The sequence below is a fragment of the Tachypleus tridentatus genome, chromosome 7 (genome assembly GCF_004210375.1).
Source record: "Tachypleus tridentatus isolate NWPU-2018 chromosome 7, ASM421037v1, whole genome shotgun sequence".
NCBI lineage: Eukaryota > Metazoa > Arthropoda > Merostomata > Xiphosura > Limulidae > Tachypleus > Tachypleus tridentatus.
Window position 1 is genome coordinate 161,766,544 of NC_134831.1, and position 25,618 is coordinate 161,792,161.

At 30.8% G+C, this 25,618-nt stretch overlaps 1 protein-coding gene across 1 annotated transcript; it reads left to right on the forward strand.

The window, feature by feature from the left end:
* On the forward strand, positions 1 to 24,929 carry LOC143257064 (solute carrier family 35 member D2-like protein). Its single transcript, XM_076515193.1, has 12 exons — positions 1 to 1,429; positions 2,535 to 2,568; positions 4,624 to 4,710; positions 4,971 to 5,038; positions 8,106 to 8,177; positions 10,799 to 10,867; positions 14,501 to 14,603; positions 15,124 to 15,216; positions 17,359 to 17,505; positions 18,789 to 18,871; positions 20,187 to 20,286; positions 21,488 to 24,929. Exons 1-11 carry the CDS (start codon positions 1,251 to 1,253, stop codon positions 20,281 to 20,283), a joined length of 1,032 nt encoding a protein of 343 aa, XP_076371308.1. The 5' UTR covers positions 1 to 1,250; the 3' UTR covers positions 20,284 to 20,286; positions 21,488 to 24,929.
* Positions 24,930 to 25,618: the final 689 nt, after the last annotated feature.

The following is a 25,618-nucleotide window of genomic DNA, read 5'->3' on the forward strand; positions in this document are numbered from 1 at the left end:
TTGCTTGGTTAGAAATTTGACTTCTAAATATTTGTAAGTCATGTTCAAATATTCTTCCTGATAAATTCTCATAGACTGAAATGTGAAAAAAACTGATTCTCAAAGACATATTCCTACTTGGTTAACTATATCACAAGCAACCTTTAGTTTGGACATTTTCAAAATAAAACATGCTGCAGGTAAAGCAGGAGGATTATTATAGAGCTGTAGTCAAGAGTTCTGATTGGACAAACTTTGGTGACATTGTGTCAATGTGTCCCCTTGACAGTGAAAGGTAATTGGGGATTTCAGTGGGTGATTATGGTTTTTTGAATACCAGCAATACCAAGCTTGAGATAAGTATATCCAGTTTGATTTTATTACTCATCACAGTTTCTACCAACACTCCCTTAAATCTAATTTACGCCCAAAATAGTGCATCATTCATTTTATATATAAATGGCTGGAAAAATTAAAAGAAAACAAACTTGCTTATTGTTGCAGAACATTTCATCTTTTCATGCAAGATACTTGTCGATCGGTACTGCAAAGATATCAGCTGAGATATCAGCATGATTTCCTACAATTAATTTTGCAGTGTGGATTACTGTTAAAATGGAAGAAAAATAACAGTTTAGCAACTAAACCATCCCATAATAATATGTTATAGCCATTTCTTCTACATTCTTAAAAGACCCAATTCTATTTATTTAACATGTGTTTAAATGAATTCTTATTATTTAATTGTAATATTACCATATAACCTTTTTTTCCATATGTCTGTTTTTGATTTTCAAGTATCCTTTTTTAAACCAAAGATTTTGATAGTCTGTAATCTTCCATGTTAGTAGTTAACTTTTTAAATATCTAACACTTAATATTATTTTCCTTCCTAATATTTCCAGTGAACCTTCCTAAGAAACACTGTATGTTGAAAGATACAACAAATTGTAATTTGAACACTGTGTAGTGTTATATACCCAAAAAGTCTAATCAGCATTTAATTTTTTTGTCCACAGTATTTTGTGTTACAAAAAAGAAATTGAAAAAATACTAGTAATCTAGCAGGATGTCTCTCATAAGAGACATTAACCAGAATAACATTATTAGAAAAAATAATCACCAATTTAATAAAAAAATTAAACTTCTATTTCCCAATAGTGTCTTTTAGTTTTGGCAAAAACAGTGATAATATAGACTGGATTAAAATGTTGTGTGGATAATTTTAACATTACCTCTTGTGTAAGTTTTTTTTTTTTAATTCAGTGAATATGTTTTCCAAGAGTAGCCACAACTTGAAGAGTGATGCTACAAATATTTATATACATCCAGAAGAAATAACGTCAAAGACCCCTGTTCCACTGTTATATAAAATCTTATCGGCACTTCTGTATGCTGGTTCTTCATTCCTCATAACTGTAATAAATAAAGTGGTTTTAACTTATTACAGGTAATTTTCTAACACTGTTCTGTGTTGGATTTTCATTACTTACAATTCTAGTTAACTACACTAGAGATTAGTAGTTTACAAGTGATGTTGTACCCTGTACTTTGTTCATTTTAACCATAATAAACAAAGTAGTATTATGTGCACTGTACGATATATTCTCACAATGGATGTAACAGGTAACTAGCACATTAAAAACCATTCTGTCACTAAGTTACCATTTTACAAGTAGCTGGTGAATTAATAAAATTATATAGAGGTGATAAGACCAGAGATAAACAATTTATCAGCACTTTTTACACCATTGTTCTGTGCGTACTAGTGTACGTTGTTACTAATCAACTGCCATGTGGTTTATGTAAGATACTCATGTAAACAAATTTGATATTTTTTTAGACATCCAACATTCATGTTGACTGGTCTTAATTGAATAGTAAAAATTAATTGAAGACTTTGGTAATTGTTTTCAAGCTAAAAATATCATGGTAGTCCAGTTTTAAGTTATTTTTTAAACTTGTAACAGATGCCTGTTTGGGTATAGCAGTAATAGTTAATAAAACACTCACATAGAATGTGACATCTCTTAGGTTTAAACTTGAGGTGAGAATATACATGCTGTAAAAACAAATTGCCACTCCTAAATCTCTCTTTATCCTAGTAGTCTTTTTTAACACTAGCATACTTTTAAAGGTATGTGTGTGTATGTGTGCATGCACACACACATACACGTGTAATTTATTCAAAGTGTATCTGAGGTGTTCAGTACCAGCCAGGTTAGGGTGATGTATAATATTTATTTGATTCTGTCAAGTACAATTTGACATTACTGCATACATGTGTACGTGTACATATATTTACGGCAGACTTGTACTACATTATAATATTTTGTATTGTAATGAATGTAAAATTGGCCTTAGGGTCAGTTTAATGTTTATGCCAAGTTTACAAGATGTTGAGACATGCATGAATAGTCAAATAATCTTCAGTTACTTATGTAGTAGTTAAACATTTAGTAATAGTATAAACAACAAGATAATGGTTGTTATGTACTTTAAGTTAGTAATATCAATCAAAGTTGAATGAGCCTGATCAGTTGACATTATTTTAGGTTTCCATGCTCACATACCTTAGGACTTGGTCAGGTAATTTATCTTGATTTGTGTTCTTTTACTGTTTCTCTAAGTAAACAGATGTATGTTTTCTCAGTGATATTTACCATGTTACAATTGGAATGAGAAGCACGTAAAACAGTAAAATCACAATACTGTTACAGTTAGTTTGTTTAAATAATTTATTTTGCTTTATTTTATCTGTTACCTACACACTCCAGAAATACTGGCACTGTTTAAACTGAAGTGATTGGTATACTTTGAGAATTTTATTTCGTATGATGAAAGTAACACTGCACAACAATTTTTTTGAAAAGTTTTGCTTTCTGACAAGTTTTTGCTGATTGTGGCAGGTACCTGGTGGGTATGCGCAAATATAGTTTTGGTTTTGCTTCATCGTGTAGGAACTCTGAGAAATAAACAGTTAACTGTTTACCAGCAATAATGTATTTAATTGTGTTTATGTTTCTAATACGCTATTAAGTTCAACATAATTAAGTGTTTTGCTTCTGATTTTAATTTGTATTCAATGTCCGGTGCATCACGTTGCAGTGTCCAACAGTAGTCAACAAGCATTGACAGATTCCAGTTGCCCTCTTATCGTTTTTCCATTGTAGCAATGTCCAAGTGAAACTGAAGATTTTGATGAAATGGTACGTGAAGGGCAAATTTGAATGTGATTATTGTGATCAGCAGCCAAAAATCTATAAGGAACACCCAACAGTGTTCAAGAAGCAAAAACTTTGTTGTGCAGTGTAATGTAATGGATAAACATTAATATCTGTGTATGTTAAGGTAGAAAATTTCCTCTCTCTTTCATTATACTTCTTCCAAAACATGTATTATTTGTTGAAACTTAATATCTATGTGTAGTATGTTGATCACAATATGTAAAGTTGGAGGTGTAGGCAGTGGCATGTTCAGCATTTATCTTGTATTGGATTGTTTTCTCCCCAGTAAGACACAATTAGCCAAAAACAAATCTTTAATTTGTGGTTATGCAGCACCTCCATTAAAGTTGGTTGAAAATAATATGGAAATTTTGCTTGTATTCAGTGATTAACTGTGTAATAAGGTAAAGTAAAATTGAAATTTTTTCTTAAAAATAGCATATTTTTGTCAGCAAACAAAACTATTCACTTGAGTCCAACACTTCATTTTTTTGTTCATGGTTTTTAATTGTTGTAACTAAACAGTCCATAGTAGAAAAATGTTATATGATACAGTTTTCTTGTTAACTTGGTGACACTACGTGCTTTTAAGTTTAACATTGTATATCTTTGTTGATTTTGAGGTAGCGTATTTTTTTGTTCACCTTTTATGTAAGACATGTTTCTTAACATTTGTCAAAAACCATTGTTCATGTAGCATTTATTTTTTTCATATGTGGTTGTTGTAACAAATGATCGTCCATTGTATTAAGCATTGCATCGTATCACTTTGTTATACATCATACATACATCAATAATAGCTTACTACTTACATATAAGTAATCTTTCCTTCTAAATGATAACCCACTATTACAAGTAAAAGTATATACCATAAATAAATGGTCAGTCTTGTGATACTGACCTCAACCCTGCAAATTGTGTTTTTTGTTGGTTTGTTTCCTTCAAAGAAATATATAAACCATTGTAAACATATGACATTCATGTTTGGTGAATTGTAATGCATGAGTAGTTAACTAGTGTGTTTGATAAAGTCATGGGAGTAGCAGCCATAATTCCGTATAACATGCTACAGTGTAAACTGTTGTGGCAAGCTGTTTATAGCAGTGTGCAGAATAATGTAGTTTCTAAATAAACATACTTTCTGTCCAACATGTAAATATCATTTGTCTAGTTTATTTATGTGAATTGTTTTTGATATAATGTTTAAATAGTTTCTGAGCATCCACAAAGTTTCTTTAATTTACTGACTTAGTCAAGGCTAGCTTTGGTATTCTAATGACTTTCAAAATGATAACAGTTGATTTAATTCATATTATTTTGTTAAATTAAATTCTCTTTCTTATTATTTTGAAGTAATAAATATTTCCTGTTAACTTTGATGTAAGCCATGTTTAATGTTGTTTTTTGATTCGTGTAGATGATTGTAACTTTATTTATATTAAGCTGTGGGAAAACCCTTGGATGTCTAACTTTCCCAGATTTTTCATGTTCAATTCCTCTCAAGGTGAGTATCTTTGTTAATAAGTGTAAAAATGTTATCTTTTAAGAATGGAGATATATTGGTATAATTAAGTTGAACAGATAAGTTTTCTTTGTGAACATTTATAATCTATGTTTGTGCTTTTAAAACATTATGCAAAAATTGACTAAAGAAATAAGGAAGTGTCTTGAATATTATTACAAACAGTGGCTCTATGTATTACCTTGACAAGTGTAAGGCTTTTAATTGAAATGTTACTAATGCAAGCCATTGTTTCCTTCTAGATATGGCCTCTTCCACTCTTCTACTTTGGCAACTTGATTACTGGGCTAGGAAGTACTCAAAGGTTAAGGTATAATAGCATATTTAGAATAAAAAAAGCAGATCCACTATGAATAAAAATAATCCAGTGCAAGTGTAACCTAAATATAGAAATTTCTAGTTTCAGGCAAAAATTTCACGTGTTTAAAAACATGTTTAAGTGAGGAACATCTGTGTTTTATGTACATGTGCATATGATTTATAAATATCTATAATTCTTTAGTGCATATTGCTGTATATATACCAACTTGTACGTACTAAGTCATATAAATTAAATTTCTTTTAATATCATTAATAGAAAGTTATGTGCAAAATTATGTACTATATATTATTTGCAAAAATCAGAAACATTAATTTACTTGCAGAATTTTATATCCCAAATTATTTGATGGTATGTTTATAAAATTAGATTTATATTTCACAATGTTAACTAGAATTCCTTTAAGATTGTATTTAAGAGAGATTTCTGAAAACTAACCTTTAAAAAGCAAATAATAAAGTTGTAGTGTGCTACTTTTCATGCATTAAAAAAAATAAACTTATATCTCAATAGGAGTTAAGCATTTAAGAACTTCTTGGGTATACTTTTACTCAAAGGGGTTGATATCTTAGAATAGTTATGGTGTACATCAGGCAGAGATGCCAACTATTTCAAATGAGTGAGAGAAATGATTGTAGACAGAGCCCGTACAGATATTGTACAACCACTGGATACAGTTTTGGATCATCCATGTCTGTGGATCCATCTGTGGCTAAACTGTAAACACTGTTAGTAAATATGCTTGAAATTATTTTGTCATCTTCATAACCCAACATTTGTACAATGGCTGTAGTTTTGGTTCTAGCCAGCCATTTTTTTTTTTTTTTTTGTTATATCAGAGTCTGGGAACATTTTTCTGAATTGATATCCTGCATGATCGGCTACAGCTAGGGGTAAATTATGAGCAGTGACAGATTGCGTGAACATCACTTCTGCATTTATGGTTTCATATTCTGAATTCTTACTCATAAATATCGTTATCTGCATCGTTTTTGTCTTCGCTGCAGCATTTTGTTTGTGAGATGCCGATTTTATATGTCTGGAAAAATCGTTTATCCCGTCATGCGCCACAGAAAAATCGATGTGACAAACTGTACAAAACGCATGACTGTTACTGACTTTTGATGCAGTGACTGGATATTTTGCACCATACTCTTTCCTAAATTTTTGATTCACAGTTTTAGTCCTTTTAGATTTGCCAGAAACAAGACAATCTGGTGAACCAGGCCTCTTTTTTTTTCCAATTGTGAACGATCGCATTGGTGTTTCTATGCCACTTAGAAAACGAGAAATACCCACCTATGCGAGCGCTGATTGACTGACAAGCACTGATGACGTAACTATGGATTCCCCCATGTACCAAGTATGGAGAAGCACTGCACTCAAACTATTGGTAGACGTCGGAGATACAAATATTTTTTTATTATTTCAAGCACAAACATGATTATTGCAAGTAGTCATTTGGACTATGTCTTTTATTTATTATCAAAATTTATTTGTATCTCACTAGAAATTTTCTTTTCACCCCTTTCAAGTCCTAGGGTAACAATTTATCACTATAATATATAATAATTTGGGAGTTGCAACAAGTCGTAATATTTGAGCATATAGTCGTAATGTATACACCAAAATCATAATGATTATGCTCAAATTGTAATGGTTGGCATCTCTGCATGAGGTTATGTCAGCTGTAAATATGGCACCATAAAATTGGTCATGACATACAGATGTTATTTCAAGTTCAGGTAAAATACATTCATATGAGGGCTTATATCATAGCTAGTTGACTAAAATTGACCTGAATCACCAATTTTAAATTAAATAAGCACTTAGAATCAGCACAGCCACACTTATATACAAGTATGTTTATTGTCTAAATAAAATTCTTACTGTTCTAATAGAAAAATCAAATGCTGTTTATAAGATGGGCATTTCACCAAAAAAGATGGTAATGGGGACAAGGGTGAACAGAGTGTTTACTATTTGTTTGCTCACTTCAAAGAGATGTACACTGTTAAAGATATTAGCACATTAACTGTTTTAGCAGTTAACTTAAGTAGAAATTTTTTTTAATGTGTATAGAAAAGTATAATATCAAATTTACTTGAATATAAGATGATTATTTCATTAAGAAAATGGGCTTTTGTACATGAAAGTTGTTTTTATAGCAGTATTTTTTACATTAAAAAGCAAAATAATGAAAATGTACAGTGTTGATGATGTGGTGGAATCTTGATGTTGTTTTATACATTTACATAATTTTTATTGCTAAAGCATTTTCTTTTTGTGTTCCTTTATTAAATCTAATGTTTGGTTTTTCTGAGAATACTTGGTACCTGATGATTAATCATAAATTAAGGTTACTTAATTATGCCAATTTAACATTTAAAACTTTCACTAAAGCAGGTAGAAGTTCAAGTTAGGTAACTGCAATAAGCTACCTTCAGAAATGAGACATTTAAGAATGATCACTTATTGAGTGTTCTCTGGAAAGCATGGATGGAAATATTGCATTCCTGAGGAATTTCATCTTTTAATTTGGCTTTCCTGATCAAAAATGCATGATCTGTCTGTATTTCTTTAGTTATGATCAATGAAAGTGAAGATATTGCTTGGACTAAATATATGAAAAAAAAAGCAATTCATGAGAAAATTTAATTTTAAGCAAGAGGATGTAAGTTTCCCAATAGCTCTCCCTCATGTGAAGGTACTTGTATTTCATTATACCTATTAAGGTATGAGACTTTTGAGGAATTTATAATAATGTTATTGTTTTAATATTCCTGTAGACATGAAGTTTTTAGTTTATAGGCATAACATAGTGTTGGAATTCAAAAACAGAAAAGTAGTAACTTCAAAAGTTTCAAGATAAAAGGTTTTACAGATATTGAGGAGACAATGTTAATGCTATGGAAACAATTTATTTTGTGTGTTTTTTTGTTAACACTTTATCAAATTATGTTAGATAGATTCTCAATGATGATGTGTGTTATGTACTTGTATGTTAGTGTCCTCTGTCTTAAAAATGTTCACTATACTGGTTTTTTGTCTTTACTAGTTTGCCAATGTTCACTGTTTTGAGGAGGTTCACAATACTGATGACAATGGTTGGAGAATATATTGTACTCAAGTGAGTTTAGTTTGGTGAAATTCTACGAACCATATTGTCTTTTGTTCATCCTAATTTTTTCAAATTATATTTTATTGGACTGAATTATTGTGATTAAAAAAAAAAAACTATCATTGTGAATTTTGATGGATCAGAAATGCCCCTTTCTGAAGCTGGTTGAGTTAATACAGATGCCTTTAGCAACAACCACCAAATTTGTAGCATATCATCAGATATATCTGGTCATCCCATAAGTAATGTTCAAAAATTTAATACAGAAAATGCATCACCATTTCTGTCTTTGTAGAAGGCTTTAATGACTAAAATATGTAGTTGAACGTGTATAAAAATGTTCAGACAAATAAAAGAAACTAACCCAACTCCACTTTTTCTAATCATTAATAAAATAAACCTTTATGAAGATGGATGCGTCTGAGGAGCACATTAGACATGCAATGCTTTATGAGTTTAGAAAAAGCAATAGTGCAGCAGTAACTACTCGAAACATTTAAGGTGTTTATGGGTCGGAGTCTCTTAGTGAAAAAAAAGTCAAAAGTGGCTTCAGAAGTTCAGATCAGGTGACTACAGCTTAAGTGATGTGCTACGTTCAGATCGTACTGTTGAGTTTAATGACAACTTGTTACTGATTACAATTGATGAAGTTTGTGCTGTAACAGTTGAAGAACTAGCACAGAAGCTTAATTCAACCTATTTAACAGTTCTCCGTCATCTGTAACAGCTTGGAAAGGTGCCAAAACTTGGGAAATGGGTCTCCAATGATTTGACAGAAGCCAACCTAAGAGCAAGAGTGGACATTTGCACTTCTCTGCACTTTTGTGAACGTAACTCACCTTTTATGGACAGGTTAGTGACTGGAGATGAAAAATGGATATCTTATAAAAATGTTAAGTGCCACAACAATGGCTCAGTGCAGGTAAACTGGCTAAAGTACAGCCCAAAATGGACCTCCACCCTAGGAAAGTCTTGTTAAGCGTTTGGTGGGACATTGTTGTAATGATTACATCAAACTTCTATTGTCAACAGTTAGGGCACTTGAATGTTCCACTGAAAGATAAGAGGCCTACATTGATCAATCGTAAAGGTGTTGTGTTACACCAGGATAATGCACGGCCCCATACAGCAAGGATCACATCTGCAAAGATTGAAGAGCTAGACTGGGAAAAACATCCTCCTTATTCTCCAGACCTTGCCCCATCTGATTATCATGTATTCCAAAGTTTGCAGAACTATCTTGATGGAAAAGAGCTTGGAACATATGAAGATATCAAAACTACCCTATCAACACTTTTTTCTCCAAACCCCAAGAATTTTATGGAAGTGGCATTCAAAAGCTTGTGAATCGTTGGCAGGAAGTAATTAATAATAATGGACTGTACATTATTGGTTAAATAATATTAAAAGCGTTTGAAATCCTTTCTCTTTTGCTGAACCTAAAATCAGACATAACTTAAGGGATGACCTGATACAAACATGAATGTCTGTCCGTGTGAAACACAAATATATTTAGAAACCAATGGATGGCACCACAATAGTGTTTTCTTTAAAACCAAGAAAATAAAGCTATAACAATTTTAAGATTACTGTAGGTTATGTCAAAATATTCACAAATATTGTTTTTTTTGTGAAACACTAGAATGTGTTTTTCAAATAATCCAATGCATTGATAACATTATAGGCTAATTGTATTGAGATATAAAACATTGGCTCAGCCATTTTGTTATGATGTTTGTTTACTAACCCTGACAAGTAATAAAATGATGTCAAATATTCATATTTTTCCTCTTTTTCAGTGAAATGCATTTTTATGAAATTTTAAAATGTACCTTGACACCTTTTGCTGAGCATAAAAAAAAAAAAAAAACAAATTTCTTTCCTCATTTAAGCACTTTACGCCACTGAACTAAGATTTGTGTTACTGGTATTTTTAGACCTTAAAGTTTATTATGATATTACAGATATCTTTTCACCAAAGATGAAACTGAAAATTTATCTGTGAGACAGAAGCCTAATCTACTCTTTATAATATTTATTTTATTTTTTCAAATTGACAGTAAGGTTTTACATAAAAATACACACATCAGAATGTGCACATATAAAATTACAATATGCTACTTCTCAATAAGTTTAATTTGTATTTGAGATTATCCATTGTTTTTAGATGTTATAGAGCCACTGATATTTGCATTCTTGCTAATTTAATGTTGTATTTTTAATTATGTGTAATGTTTTGTACATTTAGAATATCACAAACATACACACACCCACACATTTGCAGATGATGACAAAATAGCTGTAAATAACGTTGCTTTTCATGAAATAATAAAAACAATTAAACTGTTATTCTGTGTGTATCCCTCACATGATGTAATTCAATTTTAGAAAATATGTTTAAAATAATACTTTAGAATAAATTTCCTGAATGTAAATAAATAGTCATTTATCAATATTCAGCTAGTTATTTATGTTTCATTATAAAAAATAAAAGTAATATATCTAGATTTATTATTTTAATATCTAGTGATTTCATATCTATGTACCAGTGTAAGAAAGAAATTAACATGCAATTCCTTAAATTGTTGTGTTGGTTGTGATTTTTTTGTTGTTGTTATTCATTTTCTTAGAGTGAGACAACCTTGTATCATTGTGGTGACAGTATTTGTCATGGTGGGAGGAACAGTTGTTGCAGCTAGGTAAGATTTAACCAAACATTTGTTAAGTAAGATAATTTTCCTTATCATATGTTGTTATGCACTGTATGACAGTCTTGACTTGTGACCAGGTATATAATTAGCTACTGGTTTGTCTTTACCATTATTAAGAAGCTGAATCCTTAACTAAAGTACTGTGTTTATAATCAAAGGGCTCTTATATTTTGTTTAATTGTTAAAAAATGAGTGTAGTATTTTCATACCCTGATTAATACACCTTTAAGGATCCTGGTACATTGTGATTAAGACACCTGTAAGGGTTTTGGTAAGTTGTGATTAGGACACATCTGAGGATCCTGCTTAGTTGTGAGTAGGACACCTATGAGGATCCTGGTTAGTTGAGAGTAGGACACCTATAAGGATCCTGGTTAGTTGTGATTAGGACACCTTTGAGGATCCTTAAATGGAACAAATCATGAAATGGCTTGGCAGTTGTTCAGTATTACTGGGTTGCTTCACCTGTTTCTAACTTTTATCACAACTTCTGACTGGTCCAACAAGATGTATTTATCACAACTCTAAATGTGAGAAATAATAATTTCTTCTGTGAATGTATGCTATGGGTTGTTAGTAATAATAAAGAAATTTACTATGAGTAAGTCCAATTTAGTGTGAAAATTTAGTAGTTAACTTATAACAAAGTAAAATACATATAAAACATTTCAGAAACGAGGTTTTTCTTTGTGTTGAGGAATGTGCATTCTTTTCTCAGAGCTGATTAGCCATACTGAAAGTAAAATGGTGTTATAATAATCTAATACCTAAATTCTGAGTTTTTGACTAGTAAGTGGTGTTATGGGTGCATCAAATTGCACCATGCAGTGTGTAACTTACTGGTTACTTCTGCAGTCATCATTAAAGTGTTGGATACATGTTTTTGTTCGTGTGGACACTCCCTTGTTTGCTCTCACTTAAACATTGCCTTGCTCCTTGTTCATCAGCCAAACAAGAAGTAATCATGTGGAAAATTCTTGAAGTGGAGATTATTTGGGGTTACATTGTTAAGGTAAACTGGTAGATCTTTGTTCTTTCAACTACTCTGTAAGTTTCCTTTTTAACACAAGGTAGTTGTATTCTTTATGTGCAAAAGTATTGCATTTCCTGTTATGTCAGTACTAACACCATAGAGAATAAATTGGCTTTTGTGCAAAACTACGTGAACTTACTGACATTTTTAATATAGTTATCTATGTAATTTGTAATTTTAAAACAGTAACTAAAGCATAGGGTAAAATAAGTAGTTGAAACTTTGACATCGAACATGTAAATACCAAGCTGAATAGCACCCTGTGAATGGTCGTAGCACTTGAACTGTGACATAGGGTTATAATGTATATGTTTTCATGAATACCTTTTTTAATGTTGACTGACTGTAAGTGAGAAAGTACATTAGTTTTATGGGAAAAAAATAAGTTGTACATCTTAAAAAGTTAGTTTCACTCTAAAGAAACATTCCCATATGTTTCAGACAATGATAACAGCTCTAATTTAGAAATGTCAACAAACTACTATAAACCATAGATAAACTGAGAGTTATAGAGAAAGGTACAGACCAAAGGAAAATAATTCCCACTGAGGTGTAATAATGTGTGTAATTATGTTTCAGGTTTGAATATGTTATATTTTAACTATCTAACTGTACAGATACTGATAAGAAAGAGCATTGACATACATATTTATTTCCAAGGTTCATTACTAAATCCAAAATTTATAATTACTTTTGTGTCATTTTTAAAACTTTATGTTAAAAATGAAGGTAGAGTGAAGTACATTTTACTTGTAACTTTTGTAAAAGTAATTTGTTAATTCCCTGTTACCTTATTATTATGTAAATACTAGTTTGTTTGTTTTTTATTGCTTCTATTTTTTGTTACCTGTTTCAATAAATCAAATTTATTTGCAGTGAAGAGATGCTAAGTGTTCTCACTTTGGCAAAAACCTATTTGTTTCAACTTGCACTGTTATGGTCACACCCTGTGTATTCAGATTTTTAAAAGTGTTTTGCCACTTATAACATGACCTGATACATTTTTTATGAGGGTGAAATGTAACGGAAACATTGTTGAGACCATGACAATTTAAACATTTTTATTTCTGCAGCTGAACTTGCATGCTTTCATAACAATGGATAAAACATTGACCAATCATTATGATTTGAGCATAATCATTACGATTTTGTTGTATGCATTACGACTATAGGCTCATACAGACAAATATTACGACTTGTTGCAACTCCCAAATTGTTATATATTATATAGGCCTATACAATAAAGTGATAAATTGTTCCCCAGGGCTTGAAGAAATGGGTGAAAAGAAAATTTCTTGTGAGATACAAATAAATTTTGATAATAAATAAAAGACTAGTCCAAATGGCTACTTGTGATAATCATGTTTGTGCTTGAAATAATAAAAAAATATTTGTATCTCTGATGTCTACCAATAGTTTGAGTGCAGTGCTTCTCTATACTGGGTACATGGGGGAATCTATAGTTACGTCATCAGTGCTTGTCAGCCAATCGGTGCTCGCGTAGATGGGTATTTCTTGTTTTCTAAGTGGCTTAGAAACACCAATGCGATAGTTCACAAGATGGAAAAAAAGAGGCCTGGTTCACCAGATAGTCTTGTTTCTGGCAAATCTAAAAGGTCTAAAACTGTGAAAGGGCTCTGTCTACAATCATTATGCTCAGTCATTTGAAATAGTTGGCATCTCTGCATTCAGAAGGCATATCAATGACTGTCTCATTTGAAAGTGGGACAACCATGTTAGTTTTTGCTGGAAAAATATATCAAGGCCAAAGCCATCGAACAAAAAATGTTTATGAGAAAAAACATTGTGTCAGGACACCTCTCTCACAGCAAAGAAATTTTGGAGAAATATAAAAACAAATCACAGATAAATTTACAACACAATATTCACAAAGTAAAGGTAAAAGTACAAAAGAAGCACTTGGCATATTGGAACACAACCGTAACATCACAGTAATACAAATATTGTGGACACAAAGGAAGAAAGAACAAATCTTAGGTAACATTAAAAGTTAAACAATGCAGATAAAGTAAATAAAGATGAAAACAACCACAAAAATTGCAAGTGTTGTTTGAATATGGAACTTTTCTTTATGCATGGGTGTTGTATAAATTTAAGTTTGAATGCACTGTTGATAAGCTTTGCAACAAATTGTCAAAAATAAGTGAAAACCATGCATTTTATATTTATTCTGTGAATTTCAACATCTCTCATGACAGGAAAGTGACTGCAGCAAAGAAATTATTTCTGTGTATCTGTTTCGATTAGAATACTTTAGGCTCGCATTCCTATATTACATCAATTAGGGTTAGCTCTTAAACATTGATATGATCCTGTAGAACACAAAACGTGTTATTGTCAAACAGTATTATTCACCGGTGTTTGGAACCACACCTATGTAATCATCTTTCCCAGTGTGGAAATTCTGAGGAAAGTGATCTGTTGAAAATGTTACACTAAATGTTAGAATATTTCATAGAATCATCTTGCTATATTTACGTACAATTCTATTAAGAGTAGACTGTCCCTTTCTTATTAGTATTATTGTGTATAGTGGAAGCATAAAAAACATTTTTATATTGTTACAGTACTGATTTAGCATTTGACCTTAGTGGCTATGTCCTTGTCTTATCCAACAATTTCTGTACAGCAGCTAATAATGTGTATTTGAAGAAGAAGATAGAAATGAGGGTGAGTGAAAGAGAGCGAATTTTTAAGCAAACGAAATAAAATTATAGTATGAAATACTGCAGTTTTATGAATACTTTAACAATTTTTAGTTAATTAAAAGTTATATAAGCATATATTTTTATTTTAAAGTATTTCTTTGTTACATAAATTACACACACAAGAGAACAATCGGTTTTCAGTGATAAACTTGTATTAACTTCAATGTTTCACCTTACAGCTTTTTCGAGAGGTTAAGCCTTTACCAGTTACAAAGCTAATTTTAGTACAATTAACAGCAAAATATATAAGTGGTTTTGTGTGGTGATGCAGGCTATATTACTACAATATTAAAGAATGTTGTAAATTAATTACCTTAGAATCAAGCCACATTTGAAAAAGTTGTTTTACCTTGTGTGTTGTCTTAGAACAATCAAGATTATTTTATAAGGTTTTATCTATGATATTTGTATTATATGAACAATTATTATATACATATTACCAATGTTCTGTATTTGAAGTGCTTCTTGTTTCTCTTACTTAGGATCTTGGGAAATTTGGACTTTTGTTTTATAATGTCTTTTTCATGTTTGCCCCTTTAATGTACATAACTTGGTTGACTGGGGGTTTTTCAAAGGTTTGTATAAAGTCATTATATATATATATACACACACACCAAACATGGGTAACCATGAAAGTGATTCATTTATTTTTTTATCCAGGTTGTTAGTTTATGCTTTAATGGAAAACAACCTGTAAATAAAAAATCAAGTATTTTTGAATTTCTTATGAAATCTTAACATTTCATTACAGATTTCATTTTATAATTGATAAATTATATTACATATTTAATCATAGAATATGAGTATTATAATTCTACATCTGCATATTCAAACCAAATATTTTTATGGGATAAGTATTTCATTGTATCTGTTTTGAAAGAATGAATGACAAGAAGGAACTGAATTTAGCCACTGAAAGTATTGTGTTACTTATATGGTTTGATTTTATCAGCAAATTTTGTGGTCAGTAAACTTAAAGTTATTATGTTATCTTTTACATACCTTCAGACATTGAAGAATGTAAAGAAAAAAAACTATTTAAGTAGAATCGAGTGCTCTGACACTTCTTTATGAATGATTGCAGTACAACATTTCTCTGTAATTTTTAATGTAGTATGTTCTTATTGTGATTTATATAATTATTTACGTAAAATGAAAGATTTGCATTTTTTACAGATGATTCATATGCTTGTTTATAAAAAACGTTTGATTCAGTTTATTTGATTAATAAAAGCATATAATTAACTAATTACATGAAAGACAACTGAAATTTAATTGCATGTCACAATTGTTTTACTTAAAAGCCTGGTGGTAAGGGCACATGGCTCACCTGAATGTCAAAGGATGAAAATCTGTCACTGAACATGATCACCTGCTGTGTGTGAGTGTGTGTGGGTGGGGGTATTACATTGTGACAATTCTTGGTGAGGAATAGTCTAAGAGTTGGCATTAATTAGTTGTCTTTTGAAAGGTCTGAAACTGTAAATTTAGACTAACTTAAATAGCCTTTGGGTAGATTTGAACAAAATTCAACAAATATATGAATAAATAATCCATGTGTTCAAACTGTAAATTTAGACTAATTTAAATAGCCTTTGGGTAGATTTGAACAAAATTCAACAAATAAATAATCCATGTGTTTCTCATTTTGGAAATTATCTAATTATAAAATAATCTTAACTGAAAACCTAAACTGATCACAAAGGTGGTTGTAGACTGTAATGAGTAATACAATACTAATCCCATGAGGAAACAATCCATATGTAATATTACATTTTCAACTCCATTTTGTCCACAAAGTGTAGTGGATAGTAATAATTTAGAAAATTTTCATGAGAAAAAGTCCAAGTAAGTCTTTCATTTCTCTGACATAAGATGAAACTGTTTATTGCTTCCTGTGCAGAAACAGTTATTTCAAAAATGACATGTTTTTATGAAACTTTTCATCTTCAAGGTTTAATAATCATCCAAGATGTTTATGATAAAAACTACATTTAATATAATCTTAATGGTAGGCATTCATCAGACTTCCAACACCCTACCAGTAAACAGTCACATCTAACAGTGGGTAGTTGTGTAGTGTATCACCAGTAAACAACCACATCTAACAGTGTGTAGTTGTGTAGTGTATCACCAGTAAACAACCACATCTAACAGTGGGTAATTGTGTAGCATACCACCAGTAAACAGCCACATCTAACAGTGTGTAGTTGTGCAACATGCCATTAGTTGACAGCCACATGTAACAGTAGGTAGTTTTGCAACATACCATTAGTAAACAGCCACTTGTAACAGTAGGTAATTGTGCAACATGCTGTCAGTAAATGGCCACTTGTAACAGTAGGTAGTTGTGAACATGCCATTAGTAAACAGCTGTGTGTAACAGCAGGTAGTTGTGAACATGCCATTAGTAAACAGCTATGTGTAACAGCAGGTAGTTGTGAATATGCCATTAGTAAACAGCCATGTGTAACAGTAGGTAGTTGGCGAACATGCCATTAGTAAACGTCCACATCTAACAGCAGGTAGCTGACACATTTTAACATAATACTTGTAAAAAAAAACAACTATTATTTGTAACATATTTTTAATAGAAGTTGTTTTGTATAATGTTGAAAATAGTTATTGGTTTTGTGTAATATATTGTTCATGTACTTGTAATGAAGTTACAAGTATACTCTGTATTTATAAACCTCTGATATATATCTTTTTATTAGGTTATTGAATATGACCAGTGGACCAATCTATGGTTTTTAACATGGTTTTTACTTTCTTGCACTGTGGGATTCATTTTAATGTATTCAACAATAGTTTGTACTCAGTACAATTCTCCACTTACAACGTCTATTGTTGGTAGTGTCAAAGTAAGTTTTTTACATAGTACACAACTTGTCACGAAGATCTGATTTTTTTAAACACGTAATCACAAGTTATTTCTAGAATACTTTTACAATACATAGGATCTGATTTATAAATAACTTTCCCATCCACCAACCATTGTCTTATATAAGTTAAAGGTAAATGCCTGCTAGGTATAATATGATTCTATACTACAATAACTAACATGGCCACATAAATGAAGGAAGCATTTAGAAAAACATTAGGTTTTTTACACAATCTTTTTCTTAAAGTTCTTGCAAAATAATAGTGTAAGTTCTATGTATTTTTGACAAGGTTTGAACAGGTCCTTTACAAATAAGATTTTGATAATGAAGATAAATTTTGCTTTATTTAAAGGAGAGTATTTTCATATTTCTTATAATAATGTGTTTTTAAATGCACAGAAAAATTAGCAGTCAGTTTCTGATTTCTCTGTCATGTACAGAATAACGTGTTAAGTATCTTGGGATAGATTTTGCACAAGATCATGGTTTGATGGGTGAGTGTTGTATTTAAATACAGTAGTATCTGTGTAATGAACATGATTTTGCCTAAAGGGGGTCTATGCCCAAAACATCACAGAAGAAAAATACTTTAAATGTTTGAAAAAAATCAAGCTTGTGTTAATCATGTGAGAATGTACCGAAAGTCAGTATAATATATGTATCATGACCAAAAATAAAAGGAAAAATTAATAAAAGTCTGTAGCTTTTTCTCTGAACTTTATCTCTTAAAATGTTTTATCACTTGGATATTAAGGAATCCAATGATGCTTGCATTTATCTTTTCAAAAGGGGGCTCAATAAAAGCCACCTGTTTTAATGACTTGCACTACTATACAGTAGTGTATTTTCTATCAGTCAGTACACATTAATGTGGCATTACATAAGGGAAGCTTGACATTGCAATTTTTACTGTCATTATGTCAGCAGAATGTGCAAACGACACTAATCACTAGAAGAATTATGTATTCTGTAGTCTACAACACGGCATGACACACAAGCTTGAAAAGTAAGAAATAAAAATATTTCTTGTTCTTAATTTTGGTTTTACTTACTTTTAGAAGAGAACAGTTTTGGGAACCATGCAGAAGTATATCAAGGATTAGTTTATTGTATTTTGCAACCTAACCTAATAGTTGTATGTGTTGTACAATAACCAAGATAATTGTTTGTTTAGTAACTTAAGATAATTAGCAGTAGTTTTATTTTTTCAATCTCAATATGTATTGTGCATAAATAACAAGTGGTTTGTTTCATCTCAACAGAATATTCTAGTCAGCTATCTTGGAATGTATGTTGGTGGGGATTATGTATTCAGCATTACCAATTTTATAGGGCTCAATATAAGGTAATGTTTATGTTTTGGCATTTTAAGTTGTTTGGAACCTGATGAACAGCAAAGTAAAAATGTATTTTCTTAACCAACCAAAGTTAAAGTTTCTTCTATTCCAGACTGTCTAAAATTGTTAATATATTAAAGTATTTAAAACTGTGACATTTCAGCCCATAGATCTTCTGACAGTGTGTTAATCATACTTTTTCTGAAGATGGCATGCTCTAATGGGCTGAAATATCACAGTTTGAATTACTTAAAAACATTTTCAGTGTATACCTGTTGAGTGGGATTATCTTACGATACTCAAGAACCCTGATATTTTATAATAAACTATGTTTAATTCTAAAAAAGACTTACATAGAAACTGTTAAAAAAAAGATTGCTGGAGCAAAAGTAACTAAAGCAGTTTGTTTCCAACTGTAAAATTACATATTGACCTCTGAACATATAATTATAATGTGTACAAGGCTTCATTGTTATTCAACAATATAATGTTGTCACCTCATACTTACGACTTGTACAAAAGGAAAAAAAGTAGTAAACTGTCAACACTATAGTTTACATTGTGTCAGATTTATCACTTTCGTTTATTTTCAAAAACTTTTCATGTGAAGTTAATAAACTTTATTACCCTTAAAAAATTTCAAAAATAAATGTAATGCATAGACCTATTTAGGAAAAGATCATGGAATGTTTCAGAGCTTTAAAGAAAAGGGATAATATCAATCCTTCAGTTCACACTATACTTATTACCTCTACAACTAACCAATCTGTAACATTTCTTTCATAAGAAACTTCAGGAACTTTTAACTCTGTTAATACTAAGTAAGTAAAAGTATATGTATTAGAAATGAGAAACTAACCATTAGTAATTGATAAAGTAAAACTTTTCTGTTTTGTTTCTTTATATTTTCTTTTCCAGCATTAGTGTTGGTTAATGTTTGTTTTACTGAACTAAAAACATGACACTTCATGTAGGCCTAAGACCAAAACTAGTTGTGTTTTTCAAATTCTTTATTTACAAGTCTTTTTTTTGATATAATAATATTAATAAACTTCAAATAAAAAACTTTAAAAATATCTTTACTTAGGTATGTTACATAGTCTTTTGGTAATAATACGTAACTGTAACATTGGCAAAAAAACGTTTTAATATGTATGAATACTTCTATCATTTAATGACTGGTAAGCAGTTTGCAGTTTATATATAATTCAGTTCCAAAGTGTAGTCATACTTTTAAGTTTCCATTTTTGCTAGTAATACAGTAGTGTAAACATTGTTACCTCTTGAATAATTTTATTTTCATTTTTTCTTCTTGTTTTCCAGTATGTTAGGAAGTGTTGTCTACACCTATTTAATCTTTGTCCAAAAGAAAGAACAGGAAGTTGTTCCTACAAAAGAAGATTCACAGAATAGAAAATAATGAGTAGGTGGATATTTTCTTTTCTTCATTGTACCAGTACTAATAGATAGTAGGAAGAATGCAGTTAATAAATACATAAACAGTTTGTAGAAATTTAGGAGGCCTGGCATGGCCAAGCGTGTAAAGGTGTGCAACTCGTAATCTGAGGGTCGTGGGTTCGCATCCTGTCTCACCAAACATGCTCGCCCTTTCAGCCGTTGGGGCATTATAATGTGACGGTCAATCCCACTATTCGTTGGTAAAAGAGTAGCCCAAGAGTTGGCAGTGGATGGTGATGACTAGTTGCCTTCCCTCTAGTGTTACACTGCTAAATTAGGGATGGCTAGCACAGATAGACCTCGAGTAGCTTTGTGCAAAATTAAAAAAAAACAAAAACAGAAATTTGGGACTTGCAGCTTTGTGTTTAACAAAAAAAAAAAACAAAAAAAACATATTGCCTGAAACTAAGTTTTGATACCTGTGGTGTGTAGATCTCAGATAGCTCACTGTGTAGCTTTGTGCTTAATTCCAAACAAAGAAATTATTGCCTGAAAAGTTATAAAAAAAAATCTGCAAAGGTTTTTTAATCCTTTATTTGCTGTGTACATTTCATCACATATAATTTATCTAGTTTATATTATATACGGGAGGAGTACAACCTTTCATCATCACACTTCTTTTCCATATGTTGAAGTAATGGTACACTTGACTCTTGTTTCTGTAGATAAACAGAAGAAATCGTAAAAAACTAAAATATTAATAAACACTTATCTTTTTGTATTGAGTTTTTGCTGGTGTAAATATTTTTTTGGGATATTTGCCTTACCCTCCCAGTGTTTCTGTTATGTAGTTAAAACAAGAATTGTTTCCACATGACATGGCTTACTAAATTTAGTGTTTTTATGATAAAGTCCATATAAAAACAGTTTAGCTTCTTTTTAATTATTATTTAATTGTTTGACTTCCCAGTACACTGTGTAGCTTTGCACTTAACATCAAGTTGAGAAAGTTATTTTAAGTTCTGTAGTAGAAAGGAGTTGAAATTTAAAATTTTTAGCCTGTGTTATTGTGTATAAATTCTGTAATATTTATAATAGTGCTATTATATAATGTTTATTTTGTTGGTAAATTACTTCAGATGTAAAGAATTAATTTTTGCCAGATACTTTTTATTTCTGTAGGTTTAGCCAAAAACGACCCTGAGGTAGTTATTTTTTATTTACAGATACCTGTCAAATGACTGAACTGTTTCACTGATGCAATTTTTGACATTCATTTACACACCCATAGTAGCATGTCTGCAGATTCACATTGCAAGAAACTAGGTCTCAATACCTGTGGTGGACAGAGCATAGATAGGCCATTGTGTTGCTTTGTGCAAAATTCCCAATAATTATCACATTTCTAATCTTCAAAATACTAGCACCAATATTGAATATACCAAAAACAATATCTATTCATTAGATTTGGTCAAAATAAGCAAGCTCCCCTAATCTTTGCAAAATTAAAAGCTTTTCTTTTTATGAGAATATAATTTTATGTTGCACCAAAAATAAGTTTGTTGTAGGCTATAATTAAAGGCTTGATTATCCCAGTAGTAACCCAAACACTATACTTTCACCTAGAACAAGTTGGCCAATTCATTTTTTCACATTAAAAATTTAAATTACAAAGTCCTTAAGCAGGTAATTCTTTTGCACAATTTATTTAAATAGTATTCTTTTTATAAAAACATTTTGTTTAGAGGTAAATTAAGACCATTTACACTATTACCAGAAGTATTCCAAAAAATTTGATTCTTTTAGTTCAATTACAGTTCTTTTTTTTTTAATTAATAAGGAATAATAGTGTTAACCTCTCAATTTTATACCACCCAATAGTACTGGGTTTGAATAATTTGATCGTACTTGCTAATTTTATTTTTGTATTTTTAATACTTGGTGAAAGGATTAACAAAATTTGGTAATCATTTTTTTGTGTAAAATACATAGGAAGTCCAAGCTGTAGTTACTGAGATTATTAAACTATTGACTGCAGCTGCTCTCACCAAGCACAGAATTGTTGCAAGCCATATATGGCAACTTTGCATTTAACAGCTGAAGACAAAGTATGCCCTGTACAGCATATCAGCAGTCAATGGATAAATTACAGTACTAGAAAGTTGAGTTAAAACATTATTGTATGACTAAAGTTTTATTAGGATCTTTGTCAAATATCATGGTACATAAGCAATTCAAATGCATTTAACCCTTAAAAAGTGGGAATGTTGTAGATAGCAGCTCATTGCAGATGAAAAAAAAGTCTTAAACATAATCTTTAGCATTTTTATTATGAATTTTGACAAAAAAGTATAAAAGTCTTATTACAAGGTCAAATGTTTTTAGGGTATGAAAACATTCTCCAATGCACAATGCTACTCTACATTCTTTACACCAAAGTGTTGTCACCATTCCAAAAATTGGTAAATTGTAACCAGACTCCCTCAATGATGGCTTCTTGCAAGATTTTACTAGATACATGTTATAAGAATTCAAAATTGAGATATCAGTCAGATGTGCATGTGTGTGTGGGGGGGATTATTCTAACCAGTTCATACGTTGTTGAAACTTTGTAGAATGGACGGCAACTGCCTGTTGTGGAGACGCAAGTGTAGAGGACAACGTTTTGAAAGTCTTCATGAATACTCTTCCTAAACAATCTATCAATGAACACTTCATACATTCTAGCTTCATTCCCTCTCCTCACACATCCTTTCTTTTCTGCTCCACTACTTGCACTGGGAAAATGATTCAGACACAACATTTTGAGTGGGTTGCCAACAAATGTTTTTTGCTTGTATCATTAACTGACGATAGCTGTACTGAGCTCAAAGCATGAAATCAATTTATAACTGCCATTTAAGGTTAAAAGCCAAAATACCTAATGTTTTAAGAGAGCTGCATAATCACAAAGTCCTGTTTTAGAAGTTGAGTTTCATTCCTTATGTAGCTTTTACATAAGTGAATTGTTTAAGAATGGATATGGTTTATCATTGGTGCAATACAATTGTGCAGATAGTTGGCAATAACTTTAACAGTATAAAAAAAAACACATCTGCTTGGAGAGAATGGGTAATTCAGAATGAAGATATTTACCGTTACACCATTCTTTTTACAATTTTCTATTCAATACCATATGTGGCAAAATACACCTTCCCCTGTACATTTTATGAAATTGTTGGAATTCAACCAAATGGATTTGTGAATTGGTACAGAATCTTTTTTTTCATTGCCACTGTCAAATAACTAAACTTTAAAATGTCGTGTTGAGAAATTCAAGTAAAACTGTCAAGTTACAAATAAGCTGCTACCAACTTCTTTTACAATGTCACAACTTCATAACTGTGACATTATGAATCAGTTATAGTTAGCAGTTGAGTATAGTCAAGGTTGTGTGTTTGTTTATAGGAAATTTAATTCTTCAGATTTGATCCTAGTGTATTGACTAAGTTGTTAATCACAAAAATGCAGCTGACATTGAAGGAGAGCGAGTCAGAATTGGAAAAAGTTTTAGTACCTTGAAAGTTTTTTCTGTAAGCAAGTTGATTATTTGTATTTACGGCTATAGTAAAACATTAGAAGTTGCCATATGATGGAGAAAAAAAACTTTCACCCTAATAAATCAAATATTTTGCTTTCATCTTATTAGGTGGCATTGTGGAACTTAATTGTGTGCATACATTTTTTTTTCTGCCAGTATAATTGTTAAACTTCTCATTTTGTTCTTTTAAATTTTTTTTGTTGTTAAATTAAAACTTTCGGTTAGCATTTGTTTTCCATTTTTTTTTTGTACATCTGCTTTTTTTCCCCCCTTTCCCAATACAAAAATTACACTATTACACTAATGTTATTCTATTTTCCCCTTTATATTGCAACATATATTTCCCTTTATATTGTAATATGATTAGAATAACTGAAATACTATTTCACAATCCAGTATGTAAACATTAAAGTTCACATATGTATGGATAAAAGCATTTTCATAAAGCTCTATACCATGACCTAAGTCACAGACTAAATATATACAATGTGGTGGGAATCACTAATTATTGCATTTAGGTGTTAAAAATGACTCATTTTAAGTGTTAGTCTAAATCTGTAGCTCTGAAATCTGGGGTTGCAAGATTTGTAGTAAGTATACAGCACAAAGTGGAAAAAGTTTTGAACAAATGGTTTGTCTGAAACAAGGTTAAGTGTTTGATTTATATGCTATTCTATAGAGGGCAAATTACAATAGCCTAAAATAACATTTTTAAAGCTGTTAGGAAAATCTGTTTTCACAAAAAGCATAAGACAAAAATGGATTTCAAGTTGAGAAATGTTTTAAAGTTGAACAATCCTACTAAAGACTTATTGTTATTGTTAAGCTGAAAGTTATACATCTATGCTATGCTCACTATAGGTATAATACTAGAAACCAAGTTTCAACAAGTCTATGGACCATTGGGAGGGGCTTAAAAAGTATGCATGCATGTTCTGTACAAGTAGGTTCTTGTAAAAGCAAGGATTATTTCATGATGAAAGGGTTTGCATTTTTATTATTTATTTTGAGTTTGAGGATGCCAAATTTATTGCAATTGATTTTAATGTTATACCAATGTAATGAATAATAAAACTTTTACAAATTTCTACTGTTGTTGAATCTGTACAAGTTTATATTTAAATATGCTAAAAAGTCTACTTGAATTTCCATAATCACTTAATATATTTATTGCAGTAATAATATTAGGGGTGTTGGTGGAAATAAAGGAACCAATGAATACTAACTACACATTCCAAGCTAACAGTGAACTTGAGATGACAAGAAACCCACTTGAAGGAAAATGTATGTTAAGACAGCTGGTATGGGTATTGAAATAAAGTACTGAATGACATTTTGTCCTTCTAAGATCTTCTTCAGGTTAACAAGAGAGTTTGTAACTAAACATTGCTGGGCATCTCTTAGGGGCAAGTGTGTAAACAGGTACGAGATTATAGGGGTGTTGCAGTTAGATGTTAGATTACTAATTAGTATAGATAAAAAGATGTTCCTTTATACTGGTTTTAGCTGTTGTACAAGTAGGGTTTCTTTGATTTTGTACTTGTTTATATTTGCTTCCATACTTAGTATCTGGACGTTTTCTATGCAGTGTTCAAAAACGTGTGAAGGTGTTTTATGTTCTTTGAATCTAGTTTCCATTTTTCTGCTTGTTTCTCCAATACAGAATTCATGTTAGTTGTTGCATTGTATTTTATAAATTATGTTGGTGTTGTGTTTGTCAGTGTAGTTTTTACATAGTAGGAACTTTAGTTTTGTACCTGGTTTTTCAATAAATTTG